The following is a 23572-nucleotide window of genomic DNA, read 5'->3' on the forward strand; positions in this document are numbered from 1 at the left end:
GTATTGGAAAGGTTTTGTTTTTTTGCCTTGGTGCATGTTTCAGCAGGTGTTAAGGTGAATAACCTTAAATGGTGCATAATATAATGGACTTGAGATCTGCATTTAAACTATTAAGATCCATGCATTTTACAAATGTTACATTTCTAACTTTTGTAGGCAGGATCTGAATCTAATTATTACATCAAGGAGCAGGGTAAGTTATCAAGCTAGGTGATATTGGTAGTGGTTAACTTTTAAGAAATCAGTGCCAGTATTAACACAATCAAATGAGATTTGCACCATGTTTTAGAATTTGTTAGCACAATTTGTGTATGGAAATGCAGAGCTATGAGAACCTTGTTTTTAAAGTAATGTTACTGATGCTGGAGAATACAAGAAATTAGCAATTTATTGTCACTTTTGTTAATGATAAAAAGAGAGGAACTGGTGAGATTTTTGCAAGTCAATCAGCTGTAGGTAGAGATATTGATCCCATGATAGAAGAGACTTTTCAGAATGTTATTTTGTAATTTAGATTTTGAAGGTATGATTCCTCGATTTAGAGATAGTCATTAATTTCAGACGTACAGCTAAAATTGCCTCAATTTTTACTTGGGTTAGTAGATAATTTTTGGTTGTGATCTTTGCAAATGGCTTGATTGAAAAGTTAAATTTTTTTTTAAAATGACACAATTCAATACTGCTCAACTTTCAATGCAGTAGTACCAAACAAACTAATCCCAAGCTTTGTGAATTGAGTCTCAACACCCTTCTCTACAATTAGATCCATGACTTTATATTTCACCTATCAGTGAGGATCGGTGATAGCACCTCTTCTGTGATCATCCTCGATACTGGGGCACCACAAGACTCTGTACTTAATCCTCCACTATACTCGCTCTGCACTGTGACTGCATTGCAAAACACAGGTTAAATTTCTAAATTCCTGTTGTAACTACTGTCTTAGGCAGGATCTCTCACAATGACAAAACTGATTACAGAAGAGAGATAGATGTGTGGCTTGGTGCCAGGACGAAAACCTCAATGTCAACAAAACCAAAGAGCTGATTATAGACACCTGGAGGAGGGTGATGGTAGACCGCTTTAAGTTTCTAGGAGTAAACCTCTCCAGTGACTTGTCCTCCTATTTTGATGCAATAGATAAGAAAACACTCTAGCACCTCTACTTCCTCAAAACACTAAAGACATTTTGAATCTCACCCCCCAGCATCCTTTAACAACTTCAGTTGCATTACCTTCTGAAATTGCAAGAAACTGCAGAGGGTTGGAATATTATTCAGTTCATCATACACACCCCATCCTCCTCTCCAACTACAACTCTTGCTGCCTTGGAAAAGCAACCAACATAATAAAAGACTCTTCGTACTGTGGCCATCCTCTCTTCACCTCCTTTTCTTCCGGAAGGAGATTCACAAGTGTGAGATCACACACCACCAGATTCAAGAGTTTTTTTTCCCCCCTGCTGTTATTGGACTCTGAATTAACCCCAGAATAGTAATATACTGCTCTGTATCAACTGACCTTTCTCTATATCTCAGTACTTTTGTCCTCTTATTTGTTGTACTGTGAGATGTCCAGTGGTCTGTTCATATTATTTCATCTTTGATACATGTCAATAACTTTGAACTTGAGCAATGCAAAACTATTCTTCGTTTGCCACAAGTCCAATGAAAACTAATTTTTGCTGAAATTACAATGGTTTTCTAAAGGGCCTGGTATTCTTGTAATCATACAAGGACCTGCTAAGACTGCACTTAAAAAAATTTTTTTTTGAACAGGTCTAATCATCCTTTCCAATATGTTGGAAGTTCACCAGATTGATTCCTTGTCACAAAATTAAAAAAATAAGTACACTCTACTGTTTAGAAGAATGGGAGGTGATCTCAAAAAAACATTCACAATTCTTGTGAAGTTAATAATGCAGATGAGTTGATTTCCCCTTGCTCTGGTGTCCAGAATCACATCAGTCTCAAAATAGGAAGTCTGCTATTCAGAAGAGAAATGAAAAATCACTTAATCCAAAGAGAAGAGCCTTTGTAATTCTTTACCTAAGTGTCTTTGGAGGTTCATTCATTGGTTCATTCAAGATGGATGAATAAGGCAGCACGGTTGGCATAGCAGTTGGCACAAAACCTGTATAGCATCAGCGATCAGGACAGGGGTTCAAATCTGTAAGAAGTTTGTTCGTTCTCCCCATGTCTGTATGCGTCGTCCCTGCCCTCCCCGGGGACTTTGGTCCGAAATGGTCTGTTACCTTGCTGTATGTCTACATTTTAAAAATTAAAATTTAGTATGTATGAAAGGAATCAATAGATGTGGGGGGAAATGGTACTAAGATTAGCCAAGACTGTGAAATGGTGAAACTGACCAAATGGCTGTCTTCTGCTTTTGTTTCTGATGTTTGTATCACTGATTTTTTAAAAAAATGCATATACTTGATAATGTTGAATAATGCTTTTTAGACTGTTTATGTCATTGTGATAAATAAAATATTTGCAAAAATGTACATTACCTTGTAATAGAAAGAGCTAAATGGCAGATTGTTCTGCACACCAACACTTTTTGAGGCAAGAGTCATTGAATTCTTAAAAGTCGTGAGTAAAATCAAAATGAGCAAATTAAACTGTAGTTAGTATTGTATATGACTGTCTTGTTCAAATATATCCAGGCATCTGAGCCTACTCCATATGCAAGTTCTATCTCTTTTTCTAAATGGAAAATCAAGACTATTTAAACAATAGTTTCTTTGTAATCTGCTTTGAATTGTAACTGTTCACTTTGGTAACAACATGAAGTTACCTGCAAATTCCAGAAATTGTTTTTTAAATATGTAATTTGATATGGTGAATGTCCTTTCAGGTGCCATCCTACTTTTTTGAAATTCCAAAGGAAAGTCTTTCTGCCGTGAGCAGCAATTTGAATAATGTTGACCATCTCAAAAACTGCATGAATTCCAAATTTTAATACATTCCAGAATTGGAAAAATCTTGGTATTGATTCTAATAAATTTGACACCTCATATCGACAGAAGTACTTTTCCCCAGTTTGCATGAAGTAGTGTTAAACCGAAGGAACTTTACAGCCAATCTGAGAAATTGTGAAAGTTGTGCTTGCAATTGGATTCTCTCCCAACCATGTGTGTATGTTTTGACCCTTTGGGTAAAGGAACAGAATAGTAAAGGAATGTAATATGTGGATATGAAATCTAGAAATTGTACTTGGTTCAAGCCTGCCCTTAAATGTGATTTCAATATCTTAGTATTTCAATATTTCAATACTGATTCAAAATTTTTCCAAATCTGCAAAAATTATATTTAACACAGATAAAAATTGTACTTTTGACAGTATTATGCAAGTGAGGAACTAAAAGATTTCCTGAGTTAAAAATATTATCCTTTTGGGAATGTATGATTAAAAATAGAACTTAAAATTTTAAACAAATGCTGATCTTGTATTTTATTAAAATACAGTACTTTTTTTTAAAATCCATCAATCTTGCCCATAAATGGTTGGAGTAATAATGCAACGGATGTTGTTGGAGTCAATACTTTGCATAAGCAGCTTTTATTCATGTTTGAACTTTATATTGAGCTTCGTAGAGAACACCCATTCTTATTCTCAGTGTCCACTTCAGTTGAATTTAGATTGGAAATGTTAGCTTAACCTTTAAATTATTTGTGTATTTTTCCACTCGCTAGGGCTAGGACAATGTCTTCAGTACTGAAGGTTATTTTTTAGTAAAAACACAAAGCTGGAGAAACTCAGCAGGTCAAATCGTGTCCTTTATATAGCAAAGATAAAAAATACATAACCGACGTTTTGGGCGTGAGCCCTTCATCAAGGTATGGAAAAATGTCAGCAGGTGTTCGAATAAAAGGGTAAGGGGGAGGCGTGGTTGCAAAGGCAGGAAGTAATAGGTGGAGAAGGGAGGGAGGGGACAACAGCAAGTAAGGGGAGGAGGGATGGCTAGGTGAATAGAGAGAAAGGAGTAAAGATCTGATAGGGGGGAGGAGAAGAGAGCAGATAAGCAGAAACTGAAAAAGTCTACGTTAATGGCATCCAGCTGGAGAGTGCCCAGATGGAAAATCATGTGTTGTTCCTCCAATTTACGAGTGGTCTTGGTGGGATAGTACATGAGGCCATGAATGGACATGTGATTATGGGAGTGTGATGTAGAACTGAAATGGTTGGCCACTGAGAGGTCTCTGTCACTGGTGCAGAGAGAAGGTGCTCAGTGAAGTGATTTCCCAGTCTGCTCCCAATCTATCTGATGTAGAGAAAGCCACAAAGGGCCTGTTTGGGGCCCTGGACTGTAGTGAGAAAGGAGATGTGGGTGCAAGTGTGGCACCTCTTGTGGCTGGTGGGGGGGTGGAGCAATTGGTGGGGAGTCATGAAGGAAGTGGTCCCTTTGGAAAGCAGAGAGGGGAGAAAAAGGGAAGATGTGTCTGATGGTGGGATCCTGTTGTACATGCCGGAAATTAAAATAAACTGTAAGTTATGCCCGTCAGGAAGTTTGACAATAGTGTAGCAGGACAGAGGCTTCCAAGATTAAGAAAAAATGACTACCCATTATGTCTAATTTTGATGGAAACTAGATTCCCAAACATGAATGATTAAAATTGAAAACAAATTTGAAAAGGTCTTCAAGAGGTTGGGCATTTGCTATGAGATAGTATGGATGTATTTAACAGGAATCTGTATAAATACAAAGCTGAAACCGAGGTTATGATATTTAGATTGAAGTGTCACTATGGGATGGGTTTGTTGGATTGAATGGTTTTTTTTTGGATTCAGAATTGTGTAATTTTAATAGCTTTTTTGTGAGATAACATTTATTCGCACTCGAAGAACAATTTTGTAATTTTCTTTCTTTGCAGGAAGAAGCACGTTTACTGATTACCCTACACAATGCGTGAATATAAGCTGGTGGTTCTTGGTTCAGGAGGTGTTGGGAAATCAGCTTTGGTGAGGCCTGTTCAATTCTTTTAAGCAACTCAGTAGCATCAGCAGAATTCTTTGACAGACATTAAGCAACCAAAAGCAACGGCAGGCTTTTTGAGCATGAAATACTTGATCTCTTCTTACAGAATAAGACAAATGCAGCATCAAACACTGGAAATTCTCCTCAATGGCTTTTTCTGCCGTGGCATGTGCCTCATTAACAATGGTTTTTGTCTTAGATTTTATAAATTGACAAGATTTCTTGTTCTGTTATGAATGCACACTGCGTAGTCCTTCAATAGGGTCCATCACCATGTCACAAAAAAGTTTGGTTTTGGATCTTTTCAGTATTCAGAACTTGGGATACGGGGAAATGCACTGTAGTTGTATGGCAACTTTTGTATTACCTGCAAGCACTTAATGTTGATGCAGTTAACAATGGTATACTGTCCCACTGTTCCCTTCTGCTTTTATCATTTACTCACACCACAGTATATGATGATAATTGTGCAGCAGGCCCTTTGACCCATTAAATCCATGCTGACGGTTTTGTCCATTTGTCTACATTAGTTCCATATCCTCTATGCCCTATTCATTCAGGTACCTGTCAAGATGCCTTTTCAATTTTATTATTGTTCCAGCCTTGTCCACCTCCTCTGGCAACTCCTTCCAGATGCAAGGTATTTGTGGTGCAAGAAATGTATTTCATTGATCCCCTTTAAACCTCATCTTAAGCCTTTGCCTGCTAGTTTTAGACGCCACCAATGTGGGAAATAGGCACTGGATATCTTGCAGTTTATGCCTGCCATAATTTGATATACTGCTATCATGTAATTTCATAGTTTCATCCAGGGAAGGCAAACCTAGCTTATCCAATTTTTCCTGATAATTTCTGCTGCTTAGCACAGGTCTGGAACCCCTGACTGGACCCGATCATTGGAGCTGTAAAAACATTGCACTAACCGCTACCCCAACTTTTTCATCCTCTCATTAAACCACTGCCCTCTAGTTTAAGATACTCCCTACCCTGAGAAAAATACTGTGACTAATCATCCCTTATCCATATCCCTTATAACTTTATGAACCTCTATAAAGTCATTGTTCAACCTTGTATTGAAAAAATGTTCTCAGCCTTGTAACGAGCCCTTGTAAATTTTTCCTGCATCTTATCTATCTTAATTGCATCTTTCTTAAAGCTTAGCAATGAAAACCGCAGACAATATTTCTGGTGTAATCTCAGTAATGTCTGACATAGCTTTAATGTACCCAAGTCTTATTCAATGAGAGCAGAGCAGGTGTTCCCAGTAGTTTCTTATTGCTTCCATTTCTTTACCTGCTCTTGCACTTATTTTCTCTCTAACTTTTTGTTGGGCAACGCGGTTGGCGTAGAGGCTAGTACAATGCCTTTACAGCACCATCGATTAGGATTGGACCAGGCATCGAATCCCCTGCTGTCTTCAAGGTGTTTGTACATTCTCCCAGTGTCTGCATGGGTTTTCTCTGGGTGGGGGGGGCGTAGGTTAATGGGGTGTAATTTGGACAGCACGGACTCTTAGGCCGAAATGGCCTGTTACTGTGCTGGATGTCTAAATTTTTTTTAAAAACCCTCTCCTTACTAATGATTTGGTTCTCTCCATTTCCCACATCTTCTGTGCTATACTCTTATCAACTCTAGGCCACTCCCCCAGTTTTTTCCTCTCTTTACATGTTGAATTCACCTATTCTAGCTTAGTCCTAATGTAGGGTTTGTCTGAGTTAATTTCAATCTGCCATTCTTTTGACTCTTTTCCAGTTGATCTAGATCCTGTTTTAATCTGAGACCACATTCTTCACTGGCAAACACATCATCAATTTTGGTGTCATCTACCAATGTATCATGCCACTCACATTCTCCTCCAGATTATGAATATATATGACAAACAACAAGGGACATTGCATCAATACCCATGGCATGCCACTGGCCACAGACTTAATTTTTTTTTTAAACATTCCTTCAACTTGCACCCTCTGACTCCTTCCACCAAGCCAATTTTGTATCTAACTCGCTAGCTCTTTCTAGATCCCATATAATCTTGCCTACCATGAGGAAACGTCTTAAAAGCTGAAGTCCACATGGATAACACCTACTTTAACTTTCTTGATCTTTTGTTTAAAAAATGAATTTGAGACATGATTTCCCATACACAAATCTATGCTGACTATCCAATATCAGTCCTATCCTTTTCAAATGCAAATAAATTTGTCCCTCAGAATTTCCAGCAACTTTCCCACCACTGATGTAAGGCTTGCTGACCTGGAGTTTCTTGCCTTATCTTTTCCACATTAGCTGTCCTCCAGTTTTCCAATTCATCATCTGTAACAAATGAAGATACAAAAATTTCTGCCAATGCCCTAGCCATCTCCTTGCTTGCTTTCCATAAAATCCCCAGCTACACCAAGGCAGGCCCTAGGGATTTGTCAATGTGCATTTAAAGACTGTAAAGACCACCTCCTATGTAATATTGATATACCCCTGAATATCACAGTTCTTGCCAGAGCTTAGTAGATCCATGTTTTTTTCCATTGGGAAACAGAGAAAGGGAACCCAGGAGAATACCCCTCATCAAGGGGTCACCAGTGGAGAGGGTAAGAAACTTCAAATTCCTGTGGGTGTCAACATCTCTGAAGATCTGGAACCATCATGTTGAAGAAGGCACACCAGGGGCTAGATTAGTTTGAAGAGATTTGCGATGTCTTCAAAGACTTGCAAATTTCTACAAGTGTTCTGTCAAGAGCATTCTGACTTGTTGCATTTGTAATGGAGATGCCAATGCACAGGACAGGAACAGGCCACCGAGTTGTAAACTCGGCCAGCCCCATCGTGGGTATCCGTGACCGACATCTTTAAGAAGTGGTACCTCGAAAGCATTTGTATCATCAAGAATCCTCACCACCAAGGTCATGCCCTTTTCTCATTGCTACCATCAGGGCAGAGGTGTACTATGTATACTCAACATTACAAAAACAGCTTCTTTCCCTCTGCCATCAGATTTCTGAATGGACAATGAACTATGAAAACTACCTCACTTTTTCTCTTTTTGCTCTAGTAATTTTTTAAAATCTTGTATTTACAAAATTGTAATTTATAGTAAGTTTTGCACAATACTGCTGCCACAAAACCACAAATTTCATGAAGCCTGTTCATGACAATAATTCTGATTCTGCCTTTTCCTGTGGTTTCACGCATGGATTATCACTCTTCTCCTTGAAGGATCCTACTCTCTTTCTAAGTACCATTTTGCTGTTGGTACATATGTGGAATCTTTTGGATTCTTCTTTATCTTGTCTATCAGGGATATTTCCTGACCCCTTTTTCTCTTAATTTTTTCGTTGTGTATTCCTGCATCAAGGGACTTGGTTGATCCCAGCTGGTTGCACCTGATGTATAGTATATTTTCTTATCTTGACCAGACCCTTAACATCCTTTATCAGTCAAGGTTCCCTAAACTTGCTGGCTTCACCCTTCACTCCAACAGGAACATGCTGGTCATGAACTCTTACAATCTCACTTTTGAAAGCCTCTCACTTGCCAGATGTACCAAGCAGGCTTTCCCAATTAACATTTGAGAGTTCCTCTGATGTCACTGAAATTAGCCTCCCCCCCCCCCCCACCCCCCACACACACAAATTTATGACCAACTTGAGTACTCATCCACCTTTTTCCATAACTAATTTGAATTTAAAGTTTCCTCCCATGGACAGATTAACCACTTTATTTCCTGAGACCAGATTTGCTTCAGAAAACTTTCCTGAACCCTACCCAAAACACGTCTGTATTGGGGAAGTTAAAATTGTGTACTAATGCAACCCTATTATTCCTACACCTAGCTCGGATTTTCCTGCATATCTGCTCCTCGAATTGCTACTGACTATTGAGGGAATTTTGGTACAAGCCCATCAAAACGATCACCCCTTAATATTTAAGTTGCAGCCCTGATTTTCCCCCTCACCCACCCTGTGGCGCACGCATCTATAGATGTTTGAAAAATTCTATATTTCAAATGCTGCATTTGAATCAAGTTCATTATTGCATATTGTAATTTGATAATAATCTTTGGTCAACTTGCATAGTAACATTTTTCGTAACACCAAGTCATTATATTACATTACAGACTGTACAATTTGTTCAAGGAATATTTGTTGAAAAATATGACCCAACAATAGAGGATTCTTACAGAAAGGTGAGTTTATGATGGTCAGTCTTTTGAATGCATTTTCAAACCTAGGATCATGATAAATCTCATCTGGATCTAAAATTTCAAGCCTCATCCTGATGGCTGCTTATTTAGCAGGCATTTCTTACTGCTTTTTCTCATGTTTATTAATGCTGAGTAATCTTGTTCAGGATTATGCAGACTGAAATGTCTTGTTTCTAGTAGTACAAATCTATTTGATATTTTTATTCATAACTTTAAAATATTGCAATAATAGTTCAAATATTTATTTTACACAAAATGTACCACAACTTGACTGTAATTTTTTATTACTGTAAAGTAGATATGACTTTAAAATTGATAATTAAAAACATTTGGGGCGACTGTTGATTCTAGCATCTTTTTCTTTCTGACAGCAAGTTGAAGTTGATGGGCAACAATGTATGCTTGAAATCTTGGATACAGCTGGAACGGTAAAAAAAAAGCATAGAATTTTTATCAAAAAGCCCTTTCAGCCCAATTAGTCTCTATTTGTTACATTTCATATTTATGTTTAATTCCCTTTGCCTTTTTTTGGTCCTTTAAGGATAAAAGTCCCATATTGTGGTTTTGTTAGTTCCCCACCCCCTGCCCTGAGATTTTTGAAGCTGATGTTTGGCTGCAGAACTGATTCTGCTGTAAATTCTTTTCAGCTTTGCAATTTACCTTTTTTAATTCCAAGTGTAGTTGTTTGGTTTCTTTTGAAAGTAATTTAGTTGTTTTCTTTGACTGTTTTCTTGTACAAACTTCTACATTGTGAACAGTTTTTGAAAGGAAGCAGTGAGAAGGATGAAAAGAATTGCCAAAGGAATGTCAACACGATTAAAAAGTGGACAAGATCGTGATTGGTGGGATATAATTTGGGAAGAGGGAATATGTTATAACTAGTTGAGTGGTGTAACATTTGATGGGGGTAAAGGCTAAATAAGAATTTATAAAAGGGAATCTTGGTTCATGGGATCTGGAAATGTAGTTCATCAATTACTGAAAGTAAACAGCCATCCCCTCACTGGGGCTTGGGCTGGGGTTGGGTGTGGTTCTTAGCGGCCCACAGCAACAGAGAGCAGAGCAGCGGACTGCCGGGACAGAGGGGCAGCAGGCCGCAGGAGAGAACAGGCAGCGAACCGCTGGGACGGGTTATAGCAGGCCGTAGGAGAGAGCAGGCAGCACTAAAATAAATCATAGTACACAGTATACTGAGAAAATTACAGTATACAATACAAATCGTGAGCCAAGTTGATCCCAAAATGCCTGCAGTGCAGTTTACACTGCAGGTTGTTCGGGTAATTTGCTAGGGGCTTGAGCGAGAAAATAAAGGACTGGAACGGCACCCCAGTTCTGGTTCTGTGCTTTTTACACAGCACATGTTCCAGGAAAAAAAGGAATAATATCCTGGAATGAAATGGCTATATAAAAAGTGTAATTGATTCCCTTTTGGTTCAATACATTTTGGACTTTCAGGAACATTAATATTCCCTATTTTTTTTAAAATGTATCACATAAATTATGAAACTGACAAGGCCACAAACTGATGTATGTTTGGAATCCTGAAAACACCTCTAAAAGCACAAGTATTTTGCATTAATGCCCTAGTCATCGAGGTGAGTAAATTTTGGATCATTAAGCTCGTTCCAAAACCAATCAGACTGAAATGATTTGATGATTGATCTGACCTGGGTTATTAATTTTTAATATTTGAAATCCTAAAAAGGTTCAATTTATGTATTATTGAAAAATGTGATTTCCCTCAAAGCATGTTGTTTTGTATTCAACTATCTAACTAGTATTCATAGAATTGCACTGCAATACTTGATAATTTGAACATTTGTTGAATAATGCAATTAATAATTGTGAAATGATATGGCCATATTTTAATTACAGGAGCAATTTACTGCAATGAGAGATCTATACATGAAAAACGGACAAGGTTTTGCATTAGTATATTCTATAACAGCACAATCAACTTTTAATGACTTGCAAGATCTGAGAGAGCAAATTCTTCGAGTCAAAGATACTGATGATGTAAGTTTGTGCCTACTTTAGGAATTACATTCAGAATTTTCAGTTTAGTTTCTGCTTTGATAAAGTCTATAACAAAAATTTTGCTTCTGTTGTGGAATAAATGTACATGTGTTTCAGCTAGTTGAACGATGTCACAACAACTTTCCACTCAACGTTAGCAAAACTAAGAAACTGATTGTGGACTTCAGGAGGGGGAAATCAGAACACAAACCAGTCTTCATTGAGCAGGGAAAGGGTTAAGAACCTCAAATTCCTGGGTGTCAGCATCTCTGAAGATCTATCTTGGGGCCTCCATGTCAATTCAATCTCGAAGAAGGCTTTCAAGTGGCTATACCTTGTGAGGAGTTTGGGGAGATTTGGTATGTCACCAAGACTCTTGGAAATTTCTATAGGTGTACCGTGGCGAGCATTCTGACTGGTTGCATCTGTCTGATATGGAGATGCAAATGTACCGGACAGGAAAAGGGTACAGAGTTGTGATCTTGGTCAGTGCCATCATGGGCATCAGTTCTCACTCCATTAAGGACATCTACAAGAGGTAATGTTTTAAGAAAGCAGTCTATCCTCGAGGGGCCTTACTGCCCAGGCCATGCCTTCTTTACACTGCAACCATGAGAAAGGAGATATAGAAACCTGAAGTTGAACACCAACATTACAGAAACAGCTTCTTCCTCTCTGCCATCAGATTTCTCAATGGACAATGAGCCACAGACACTACCACACTTTCTCTTTTGCACTAATTTATTTATTTCTGTAAAAATAAATGTAATTTATAGCAATATTTGCATCTGTGATGCTACAAAACAACAAATTTTGTGAATGTTAATGACAATATATTCTGATCTGCTTTAAAACATAAAATAAACAAAGGAAAAAACAGAAAGGACTATCACCTGAAAATGTTTAAATTTGAGCTGAAAAAAATGAATTTATTTTGAAAACAGCTGAGCTTGTGCAGTGTTCTCACATTGCCACCAACCATTCATTTGGGTTGCAAGAGCTTCAAACCTAACAGATAAATGCAGGGACTTGGATCCAATAATGACTACTTCCTCCTGGAACCCTTTACCTGCCTCATTCATACTCACACTCTCAGTACTGGCTAAAGCACATGATGTGAAACGTTGAAATGCTAATAATGTTTGTTTTTTTTTGAATCTGCATTAATGTTCAGGCTCAAAAGAAGTATTTAGAATGCATGTCTCATTTCCTGTTGTGCATACCCATCACACATTAAATTGTGCTTTGATTTCGTAGACTTTGTGTATGAGAAGAATGTTTTATGGTCTTTCGCGAAAATAATAATTTTTTTGGTTAATGGAGACTGGTTTGCGGCTTTATTATAATTTCAACAGATGTGGTACATGTTCAATTTGACGCCTGTAATGATCGGTTACTTCACTGAATTATGTTGTGGGTTAATTTTTAAACTTGTGATTCTTGTGCCACATTTGTTTAAAGGACAATTTCTTGTCCTATTTCTTTGAGCCAGCAGAGCTCTTATGGATTTTTGCCTTCGCCAACAAAACTGTAGTGTGCTAGTACCTTTAATTAGCCATTCATTCTATTTAAAGTAAAATCCTTGCAGCACAGCATAAATGTGAAAATGCATTTTACAATTTTTTGATTGAAAAATATTGGAGAATGTAATTGGAGAAGAATATCAAGGTTCAGAAAGGATGGTCAATGGATAGAATACTAGCCTTCACTGAGAGGGTGGAACAGGAATATGGAGAGTCCTAAAGGTGGTGAATGTGTATTCTGATGATGTTCAAATTGGAGAATGTGAGGAAGTGAACATTGTTGACATTCAGTTATTGCCTTGTGGAATGGCAAAGCAAATTGAGAGACTGTGGTTTATTATTTCTTTTAGAAAAAAGTGTCTCAGTATTATAAGAATGTGATTCTTTTGCAAGTTACTTTGTGTAGGACCGTCAGTAATTTTGAAAATGTTGAAAAGCAGAACTGCATGTCACCATAATATTGAAGTCCTAAAAATGTGCTTGAGTGTTCATTGCAAGTAATGCACTTTACATGGAGTGGACAATATGTTGCCCAGTATTAAATCAACTTTTATACATAAGAGTGGACAGATAAGTCCAATGATAGTTGAGAGTGCAATTTAGTAGCCTGAATTTAACTTGCGAGATTTAAATCAATCATTTTATTTTACATTCAGATAGCTTGGTAGCAAATGTGGAGGAGTTAGGATGCTAAAAAAAAATGCTGTTGAATCTTAGACTTTAAAACCAAGACTCCATATTGTCAAATCACTCCAATCTAATGCATCTAGCGTGATCAATGTGATCAATATTTAAAGAAAAATCGTAGGCAGGCCATATTCATTATGCTTCAGGACCATTAGGAATGTTTCTGTTTTTCATTCATTCAGCAGAATTTGTTGCACTAAATTTCAAATGCCATCTTGGACAAGGGTGATCTGGACTTTTTTTTTTGTTTTGATTGCCAGCGTTTGAGCTTTGTCGTGCTGTTTATGGTACTTGTTGTATGACTGTGAATGCCACATGCCCATGAATAGAACTGTCTTGGACCATGTGTTCCATTGTTTGCTTTTATTTACTACAGTATTGCAACCAAGCTTTATTTGGCTTTGCACTGATTCAAAAGATATTATCTGATTACAGGGCTTCTAAGTCTTACCCAGAAAGTCTACAATCTGGTTCCAAAGAGACAACACTGTGATCTTGTTGCATTTGTTTTCTAAAGTATTAAAAATCCCCATCCAAAAATAATCAAATTCCCTGTCCTCCCCACTGAACATTTTCTACACTGTAACTTGACCTCCTAAATTGCCATCTCTGCAATTTTAAATTTCAAACTTGGAAACTATTTTTCTGATCAGAACTTTCAAACAAGAAATTATTAATGGAGCTAAATGGTTACTGCAGGTAAATGTTTGGGATTAATTCTATGGTATTGGGTTAAAAGGACTGATTGTATGTTGCTCATGCTCTCTGATATATTAACAAATATGGTAAAATCCCTGTTACCTGGAATTTAAACGACCAGCTAAAAAATAATGGAAAATAAACAGGTAAAAAAAATACAGAAATTTAAAATTGGTGCACCTTGCCATTTGTTCTCCATTCATGCAACTTGCAGCCTTTGTGACAGAAAATAGATGTTTTTGGAAGATAAATTGGGACAGGGTTTTTAGTGTAGGTTGCATAAAAACATTTTAAAACAGTCTTATTTAAAATACTGGAGCTCTGCTCATGCTAGACATGTTGGGGCCAACAGTATTTCCAAAAGCTTTGAAGAGTGCCCAAGAGGCTTCGCTAATGGATTATCATTTACAAAAAGGCAACAGATTAAAGAGCTTGTCGGAGACGCTTTCTGTCTGGAGTGGAACTTGCTGTTCTAGGCGGGTCATATGATTTTGCAAGCAGAGATAGTCAAACAGGCTTTCTCTATGAGAGGGAGACTCAGAGATCAGTTCTACAGTGTTACAGTCAGCAGCAGCAACTGGGACTGGAACAGGACAAGCTGGCAAGCTTGTGGAAAACCCATTTGGAAGACTGGTTGTGAGTGCTTAGTTCAGAGGAGTGCTCATGCAAGAGGAGAGAACTGGCTGTCTAATGTTTCACTTGGAATAAGAGAAACAAAAAGGCACTCTGTGGTGACATGAAAGAAAGAGGTGAAATCAGTTGTGGGCGTCAGCATACAAATCTCTCTGAAAACCGCCAAGAACTTTCCTGAGCAGCAACCATTTACCTTTCAAGCACCAAAGGTTGGTGAACTTTGTAAATGTTAAATTCTGTCCACAGTATAAGAATTGCCTGCAACCAGTGAATTTGGAGGAATGAGAAGTGAGATTGGACTGTGAACCAAAGAACTTTTCTGAACTTACAAACACATTACATATACGTGTGCTTAGAATTAGAAGGGGGTTAAGTTAGGTTAGTTAAGTCAATCGTGGTAAGTTAGTGTGATTCTGTTTTCGCCTTTAAAGATAATTGAAAGCAACTTTTGTTTAAGTAATCATTCGTCTTGGGTGAATATCTATTGCTGGGTTTTGGAGTCCTCTGGGCTCCTAACATCTCAAGCAACCAGATAACTCATTTATTAGGCATCTACCAATCCCCGTCAATGCCGGATACCTGTGTTTTTTTTACTGTAAATTAACGTACATTGTGTAACTGCATTTTTTTTGTCAGAGCTGTACTTAATTATAAATTTCTAACTGCATTTTAATATAATATGAAAATAAAGAAATGCTTGTGAACTTTTAATTTTTTTTTTCTTTTGTTAATTGAATTTTTCATTTCCAGGTACCAATGATTTTGGTTGGTAATAAGTGTGATTTGGAGGAAGAGCGAGTGGTTGGAAAGGAACAAGGACAGAATCTCGCAAGACAGTGGTGTAACTGTGCCTTTCTAGAATCCTCTGCAAAGTCAAAGATTAACGTTAATGAGGTGAGCCTCATTTATTGTTGTTCCGCATTAATATTCAGGATATCTTCATTTTCTAATGTTGCATTAAACAGATTTACCTGCTCATCCTATTAGGAAAATCTCCACTCATTTTGTTGATTAAAATTCAAACATGTCTGATAATGTTTGCTACCTTTGGTTGAAATAAAAAGATTTGTGAAATGTGTTTTAATTTCTTGATCCATTATTGACTGCAGATCAGTCTTCTTGCTTGAGTAGGACTTAACTGCATATGTGATTTATTGACCTATTACCAAGATTGTTGATGGGCTACTTTATAGAACTGTTCCAGGCCTTACGAAATCATATGGTGTGCAGTTTGTCGACATTGGTATTCCCTTCTCTTTTCCTTCTGTCGTATGTATATGGGTAGATGTACACAACTACAGTAAAATCCCCATTATCCAGCACGTATGGGAATTGTGGATGCTGGAAATGCGAATTTTCTGGTTGACTGAGTCTCACTCTTCTAATACCTAACTAATATACTTGCATTAAGAATACATTGTTTAAAAGACAATACAAAATTTAAAGGGATTTAACAAAAAATCAGTATTGTAGTCTTTAATTATGTAAAGTTCATTATAATCAAGTAATTTGAGCCCTGAAATAGCATTGTGCTAGCCGATATGCTAACTGTGTCTCTGTCATTAATTAACCTCCTCTCCCCCGTTGTTACAGATAAAGCCTTGTAGTATACCTAATACTAATAAATATATAGGCAGGGATAGGGAGATTTTGAAAGTGTTGTCGTGGCATTGACCTGGTCAGACCCTCAGTGCAACCTGACTCCTTTACACAAGAGTCTCGGACAAGCCCTCTGTTCAACCAGACTCGCCTCCGTGAGTGCCCTCTGTGCACCTTCCTTTAAATTCAAACCATGGTTGCTGGTGCTATAACAGCGTTACGCTAACTGTGCTGCCGTATAATTAATCCTCCCTCCCCCAAGTTTACAGATGAAACATGACTATTTCACCCTAATAAAGCGCACATGATCATTAATTATGTTTCTTTAATATATATTTTTAAATAATGTGCACATGCATATAATGTGCAGAAAATCCTAAATTGTGTATATATTTTTAAAAAATTGTATTACCTGCACGCATAAAAAGTGCGGTGTCTTATTCTAAATTCCGACTGGTAAAAGCAATTTGCATTTAAATGAGACATGAGACAAAGCACATACCAGTATCTGCCACCGTTAAAACTTCTGTAATTAACACCCAAGGTGTCAATCGCCCATTATATAGATGATATCCTGCTGCAACACATTAACAAGCTTTGGAGAGGAATCAAATAGATCGAAGAAAGGCTTCAGAATTGAGCAGGGTTATGATTCTAATGTTACCTCAAATCAGAGACATTTGATATGCTAATCTCTTCCCTTAGGGATGGGTCTGGGCAATTAACAGGTGCAGTGCCCTAGTCAGAGTGTCCTGAATATTTTGACATTCTTTACAAAGAGATATTCCCAAAATCAATATTTCCCATCTGCTATAAATTGTGGCCATTCTTTCATTGCTGCTATTATATTCTGATACTCGCTATAACATTCCCATGCTTGCTATCAATTGCCAGCATGTCTTTCCCGCGGCCACAATTAAATGTGTGCATTCTTTCAATGCCATTATTATATTTCTATGTTCACTGTAACTTCCCACTCTCGCTATAAATTGCTGGTCCACCTTTCCCACGGCCGCTATTATATTCTGATACTAGCTATTATATTCTGATACTAGCTATAATCCCAAACTCGCTGTAAATTGCTGGTGCATTTTTCCCACAGCTACATTTGTGTGCATTCTTTCAATGCCGCTATTCTATTCCCATGCTCACTATAAATTGCCAGCGTGTTTCTCCCATGGCTGTTATTAATTCTGCGTGTTTTTTCAATGCCGCTATTATATTCCCACACCTGCTATAAATTGCCAGTTTGACTTTCCCATGCCCGCTATTAATTGTGCATATTCTTTCAACACGTTTAAAAAAATATATTCTCTGATAGTGCGCACGTGCATATAACGGCAGGGGGAGACCTGGTTTGTAAAATACGCATTAATTCATGCATATTTAATACTTAATAATATACTAATAAAGGTAGTTTGGCCAGGCAGGGATAGGGAGACACTTTGGGAGAGTCGCCCCAGTGGCAAACGGCATTGGCCGGCTCTTCATCCTGGGTACTACCATTGTATTCAAACAACTTTATTGAAACTTTATTCAAACAGCTGCTGCTGGCGGGGCATGGCTGGGGCACTCTGCAGGCTGAAAGTTTGCTTCTCTCTTAACCAAGCAAGGGGTTGTGTGTTGCTTCGGAGAACATTTACTTTTACAATTTTAGACTTATTTAAAACTTTATTAATTCCTATTTTCTAAACAATTGTTTGCTTAGTTTATTTTTTTTCAGGTTATTTGAGTTTCCATTTGATTGAATGCCGGATTATGGGGTTTTACTGTACTACCTGTGTCCTGATACTGTTGGTATATTAATGTATCTACTAAATTACTGAAAAACCTCACAAAGATAAGCGTATACAGAGCCGTTGTCATACCCACACTCCTGTTCAGTTCCGAATCATGGGTCCTCTACCGGCATCACCTACGGCTCCTAGAACGCTTCCACCAGCGTTGTCTCCGCTCCATCCTCAACATTCATTGGAGCGACTTCATCTCCAACATCGAAGTACTCGAGATGGCAGAGGCCGACAGAATCGAATCCACGCTGCTGAAGATCCAACTGCGCTGGGTAGGTCACGTCTCCAGAATGGAGGACCATCGCCTTCCCAAGATCGTGTTATATGGCGAGCTCCCACTGGCCACCGAGACAGAGGTGCACCAAAGAAGAGGTACAAGGACTGCCTAGAGAAATCTCTTGGTGCCTGCCACATTGACCACTGCCAGTGGGCTGATATCGCCTCAAACCGTGCATCTTGACGCCTCACAGTTCGGCGGACAGCAACCTCCTTTGAAGAAGACCGCAGAGCCCACCTCACTGACAAAAGACAAAGGAGGAAAAGCCCAACACCCAACTCCAACCAACCAATTTTCCCTTCCAACCGTTGCAACCGTGTCTGCCTGTCCCGCACAAACTAGCCTGCAGCTGATGACATTATCCCTCCATAAATCTTCGTCCGCCAAGCTTAAGAAAGAAAGAAATGACTATTGAATCAGGCTTTTCCCCTTGATAATGATGTGTGCCATTTAACAAAAGCAATGTGCCAAATAGAGATTAGTGGATTACAGCAAAGTACTGTATTTGTGCCATTTCCTGTGTCGAAGAGCATTGAACATTTAAGATACAATGGGATGCAATTATCTAGATGAAAGTAAACTGGGCTTTTTACTCTAAAGCATCTTGTTTGCAATGCAATTATTTTTATATCCATAACAATTTATCCTGCTGCTTCTATTCAACAATTCGCATAAATATAACTTATTACATTTAGTGAAAGATTACATTAGAAAGTGTTATGCAAAATATGAATTGATTACATTATAGTAAATGACATGATATTTATTGTTAAATATCTTTTATTTCAAACATATGCCTTTCAACACAATCTTTTATTGGGATATTGTGAAATATATCAGTTTCTTCAAAATGTATGTGAAGAAATTTATACACAAATTGAGCAATACATGCTGTGAATTTGGTTGCTGGGTGAAAGAATTTGAGTTGCATGGTATTTGTTCTATTCAGTCAGATGCATGTTGTGTGTGTCCAATTGAATTGTAATAACAGTCCATTTCATTTGAATAGATTATCATGAAAAGATTATTTCATTATTGCATTAATAAGGGAAAGCTTTACTTATGAAATTCTGGCTAGATTTTACATTTTAACAGCTTGAAGACTAAAAATAAGTATCTTTTTGGGTACAGTTGCTCATCTGGTTTCAAAGCTTGCACTTTACCATTGAAATATTGTGTTACAGATTTTTTATGATCTTGTCCGACAAATCAACAGAAAATCACCCGTGTATGGAAGGCCTCCAAAACCAGCAAAATGCCAATTGCTTTAATACAGTCCTATTTTAACCTTGAGCCAGGTAAAAGAAAAAAAAAAGCATGCAATTCTAAGTTGGTTTTTTGTGAGGGGTGAAAAGTAAATTCTATGGGCAATGGTAGATATATATACTTAAAGCAAATGTGAATGTTTTACTTAAACTTGTACAGCACAGAAAAGACCTTTTCAGCCCCACTTGTCTAAGCTAGTCTCATTTGCCTTCATTTGACCCATATTCCTCTAAACCTTTCCTATTCATGCATTTTCCTTTTAAATGTTGTAATTAAATGCAATACTACAAATTTTACTGTCAGCCACAAACTTACCAGCCATGCTAACTACATTACACTCTGAATCATTAATATAAATAACAAACAGCAGACCCACTGGTGATCCTTGTGTCTTTGAGATATACTGCACATAGTCTTTGAGATATACTGGCGGGTGTCTTTCTATATTGGATCTTCTCAGGGATGAAGAACACCGACCAGGAGTGTGACTTTTCTGGAGCATATAACTTCTCCTTGCTGGATGACACTACTGGCTGTGTGTCCAATGCTTGGCCAGCATCTTGCCCCTGGGTAGCCACTAATGATGGTGTCTCAGTAACGAGCACTGGGGCTACCCAAGGGTCAGCATAGTAGGATTGTGCCAAAAACAGAACGTCAGGGGGATAATCTGAAATCGGAATGGAAATGGGGCCCTCGATTGCTCTTAACTGGTCGATGTGTTTCCATATCTTGTGCCCCCACTAGTACTGAATATGAACATGGACTTAGTTTCTTGAGAAGCTCACCTCTTATCCATGTTTCTTTATTCTCCCTGTAACCTCTTACTAATATTTGTTCTCCACTCTCCAGAGATCTTGTTGGTTTGGTTGGGGATGTTGACTGCTGAATACAAAGTCCAATGTTTGGGTGCACTGCAGCAAGTCGGGTTCTCAATTCTGCCCAAACATCAGTTCTGCCAGTGTTTTAATGACTTCTTTGCTTTCATTGCCCTTTTAAAAGTCTGCATGAAGTACTCAGCTTCCCCGTTAGCACTAGGTTGGTAGGATGCAGATAATATGTACTGCACGTTGTTGTTTCGCAGGAACTCCTTGAAACCATTTGATACAAATTGAGGCCCATTATCTGAAACCAGTTCTAACCTGTGAACACACCTCATAGTCTCTCACTTGTCTTTTCCATTGTTGTTGACTGAATTCACCACACATTTGGAGTGTGCATCAACAACAATCAGAAAGTTTTCCCTCATAAATGGGCCAGTAAAATCGATATGAATTCAATGCTATGGTTGTGATGGGCATTTCCACATGTTAGCTTTTACTTGAGGTGCTTTTGGTTGCACTTCATGGCATATGTGGCATCTCCTAACCATCTGTTCTATATCAATTGATGGCCACTTGACATGCATGTGTGCCAGCGCCTTCATCTGGACCATTCCTGGATGATTGGTGTGGAAGTCCTTTAGCAAGGCCTCCTGCCATTTCTTGGGAATGATAGTTCTTGTCCACAACATGCAACCCTTTTCATTTTGCTGTGTGAAAAAAGCTTTCAATTGAGAAGTAATACCGTCAGCCTCAGGCCACCCATTCAAGGTGAAGTACACAATCTATGACAGCATGGCCTCATTTTGTACCTCTTTGCTGATGGCCTTAGTACCTGGTTGATAGCTGTGGCTTCTACAGTCCAATTAATAGTCCCTTCAGTAAACCAACTTGCATCACCATTAGCAGTAGAGATATCAAGAGAATTCACAGGCAAAGTGAGACAAGTAGTGAGACGTGCTAGTTGAACCAGCCTGTGACACCTCATTGACGTCAACATCCTCATGAAATGAGGTGAACAAGGTGGTAGTACTAGCTGTAGTAGTATCCGCTTCTGATGGCAGAGATTGGTTTTGATTTGGAAGATCATATTGTGTTACTTGTGGGTGGGGGTTGGGGTGGGGGTGGGGGTGGAGAATTGGTCAGCTTTCCAGTCTTGGCCTCTAAATCCAAAGCCTTTGTTGGTTTTTTGTTTTGCCAATTTTCTCTTTTATGCACCATTTAATTGAATATTTTGGAGTTGAGTATATCATTGGTTGAGATGGGAAATTCATGGCCGATGATGCATCTTGTGTGGTAAACCACTGTCATGTATAATTATCTGGTCAAGCATATCTATTTGCCAGTTGTACCTGTGGCCCCTCCCCACAGGCTCCTGTACAAAGGTGATTGTTCCACAGCCCCCGTTACTCAGTTCAGGACAACTGAACAGTAGGGATATTCTACGTTCTCAAGTGAATGAAAGACTGTTGGTGTCTCTACAATAGTCTTTTGAGTGATTGATGGTACATCATCTTCCTTTTACAGCATTTGGTTTGTTCTTTTGGGTTTTGAGCTATTACAAGCTTTGACTTGCAGGTATTTGGGGGAACTCAGTCTCCGTTAACTTTTTTTTGGCTGGACCACACAGTTCTACACTAACACAGACAACAGGCAGCGACCATATAGAAACTCGCAAGACTCTTGGGAGAGATGATAATGTGGCTCTTTGCTGCACTATAGCAGAACCCACTCTGCCACCCATTCAACCCTACCCTGCGTTTGTGGTTTAAAGCTCCTTCTGCTATCTTCAATGCTTATTTAGTAACAAAGTAAATCTGCTAAACCAGTGCTGTTTATTCTCACTCTATTGTTGTCTCCTTGAGTTTCTTCCTTTTTGCACTGCTGACCAACATGTGCTTTTGTCTCGTTGCAGCTTGATGCCATCTGGTGTTTTTATGTTAACTTTCATGACATCATGTGCATTCCCGTAACACTCTAAACTTCTCCATTCCATGTACCTATCCAAATTCTTCTTAAATGCTAAAATTAAGCCCACAATCACCACTTCGGTGGGCAGCTCATTCCACACTCCCAGCCCTCTCTGTGTGAAGTTCCCCCTAAACTTTTCCTCTTTCACACTTAACTGATGTCCTCTGTATCTTGCCTACCTACAGTGGGGTAAAAAATTATCTACCTTTACACTGTCCCCCTCATAATTTGAAATACCTCTATCAAATCTCCCCTCATTCTTCTATGCTCTAGGGAATAAAGTCCAAACCTGTTGAACCTTTCCCTCTAAATCAGTTCCTGGCAACATCTACCAAATCTTCTCTGCACTCTTCCAATCTTATTGATATCTTTTCTGTAATTGGGTAAAATCTCCATTCTTTTAAATTTTTGTAATTTAGGTGAGAATGTTTATTCTTCCATATAAGATTGAGTCAAGGGAATTAAAAAAAAGACCAGAAGAAAGACAGGCGAAGCTTGAAAAAGGTATATTTAAAAAAATTAAGTAATATGTTCATTTTAAAAGTTCATTTGATAAAGGGATGATGAATTTGATAACACCCCTTTCATGTGTTTGATTAAGATGTGAAAATTTTCTTTGAATATGTTTTAAAGTTTTTAGTAATTGTTACACCCAAATAGGTAAATTGATTTCTTTCAATTTTAAAAGGAAGGTTACTGTTTATCGGTGCCAAATTATTCAAAGGAAAAAGCTCACTCTTGTGTAGATTTAACTTGTAACCTGAAAATTGACTAAAATGAGAAATTAGAGAAAACATAGAAGGCAGTGAAGTCTCGGGATTAGAAATAAAAAAGCAATAAATCATCACCATAAAGTGAAACTTTGTGGACTGTGCCCAACCTTAAAATCCCAGTAATATCATTAGCTATTGCTTTTTGAGAATCTAGGGGTTCTAAAGCCAGGTAAAAGAGCAAAAGAGGATAAATATAGTAACAACCCATTGAATAAAGCCAGCCACAAAATTAATTTTTTCTAAAGTCTTAAATAATTCCAGCTACCAGATTAGAAGCCTTCTCTGCATCCAGAGATATCACACATTTCAAGAGGAGAACAGGATCATCTATCTATTGGCAT

The 23572-nt window shown here is 38.1% G+C and overlaps 1 protein-coding gene across 5 annotated transcripts in view; it reads left to right on the forward strand.

Moving 5' to 3' along the window:
* Window positions 1-23572, forward strand: part of LOC138746090 (ras-related protein Rap-1b) — a 40908-nt gene that overhangs the window by 15462 nt on the left and 1874 nt on the right. The window contains exons 2-8 of one of the 5 annotated variants that reach the window (XM_069903906.1): window positions 157-193; window positions 4878-4965; window positions 9093-9161; window positions 9551-9607; window positions 11055-11195; window positions 15488-15631; window positions 19588-19701. In XM_069903906.1, coding sequence (XP_069760007.1) covers window positions 4909-4965; window positions 9093-9161; window positions 9551-9607; window positions 11055-11195; window positions 15488-15631; window positions 19588-19674 — 555 coding nt within the window. In that variant the 5' untranslated portion in view covers window positions 157-193; window positions 4878-4908 and the 3' untranslated portion in view covers window positions 19675-19701. Of the gene's footprint in view, window positions 1-156; window positions 194-3735; window positions 3843-4877; window positions 4966-9092; window positions 9162-9550; window positions 9608-11054; window positions 11196-11312; window positions 12079-15487; window positions 15632-19587; window positions 19702-22877; window positions 22972-23572 lie in introns of those variants that run through there. The other 4 variants (XM_069903908.1, XM_069903907.1, XM_069903905.1 and 1 more) reach the window with 4 other exon arrangements.

Source organism: Narcine bancroftii, chromosome 11, assembly GCF_036971445.1.
Source record: "Narcine bancroftii isolate sNarBan1 chromosome 11, sNarBan1.hap1, whole genome shotgun sequence".
Taxonomy (NCBI): domain Eukaryota; kingdom Metazoa; phylum Chordata; class Chondrichthyes; order Torpediniformes; family Narcinidae; genus Narcine; species Narcine bancroftii.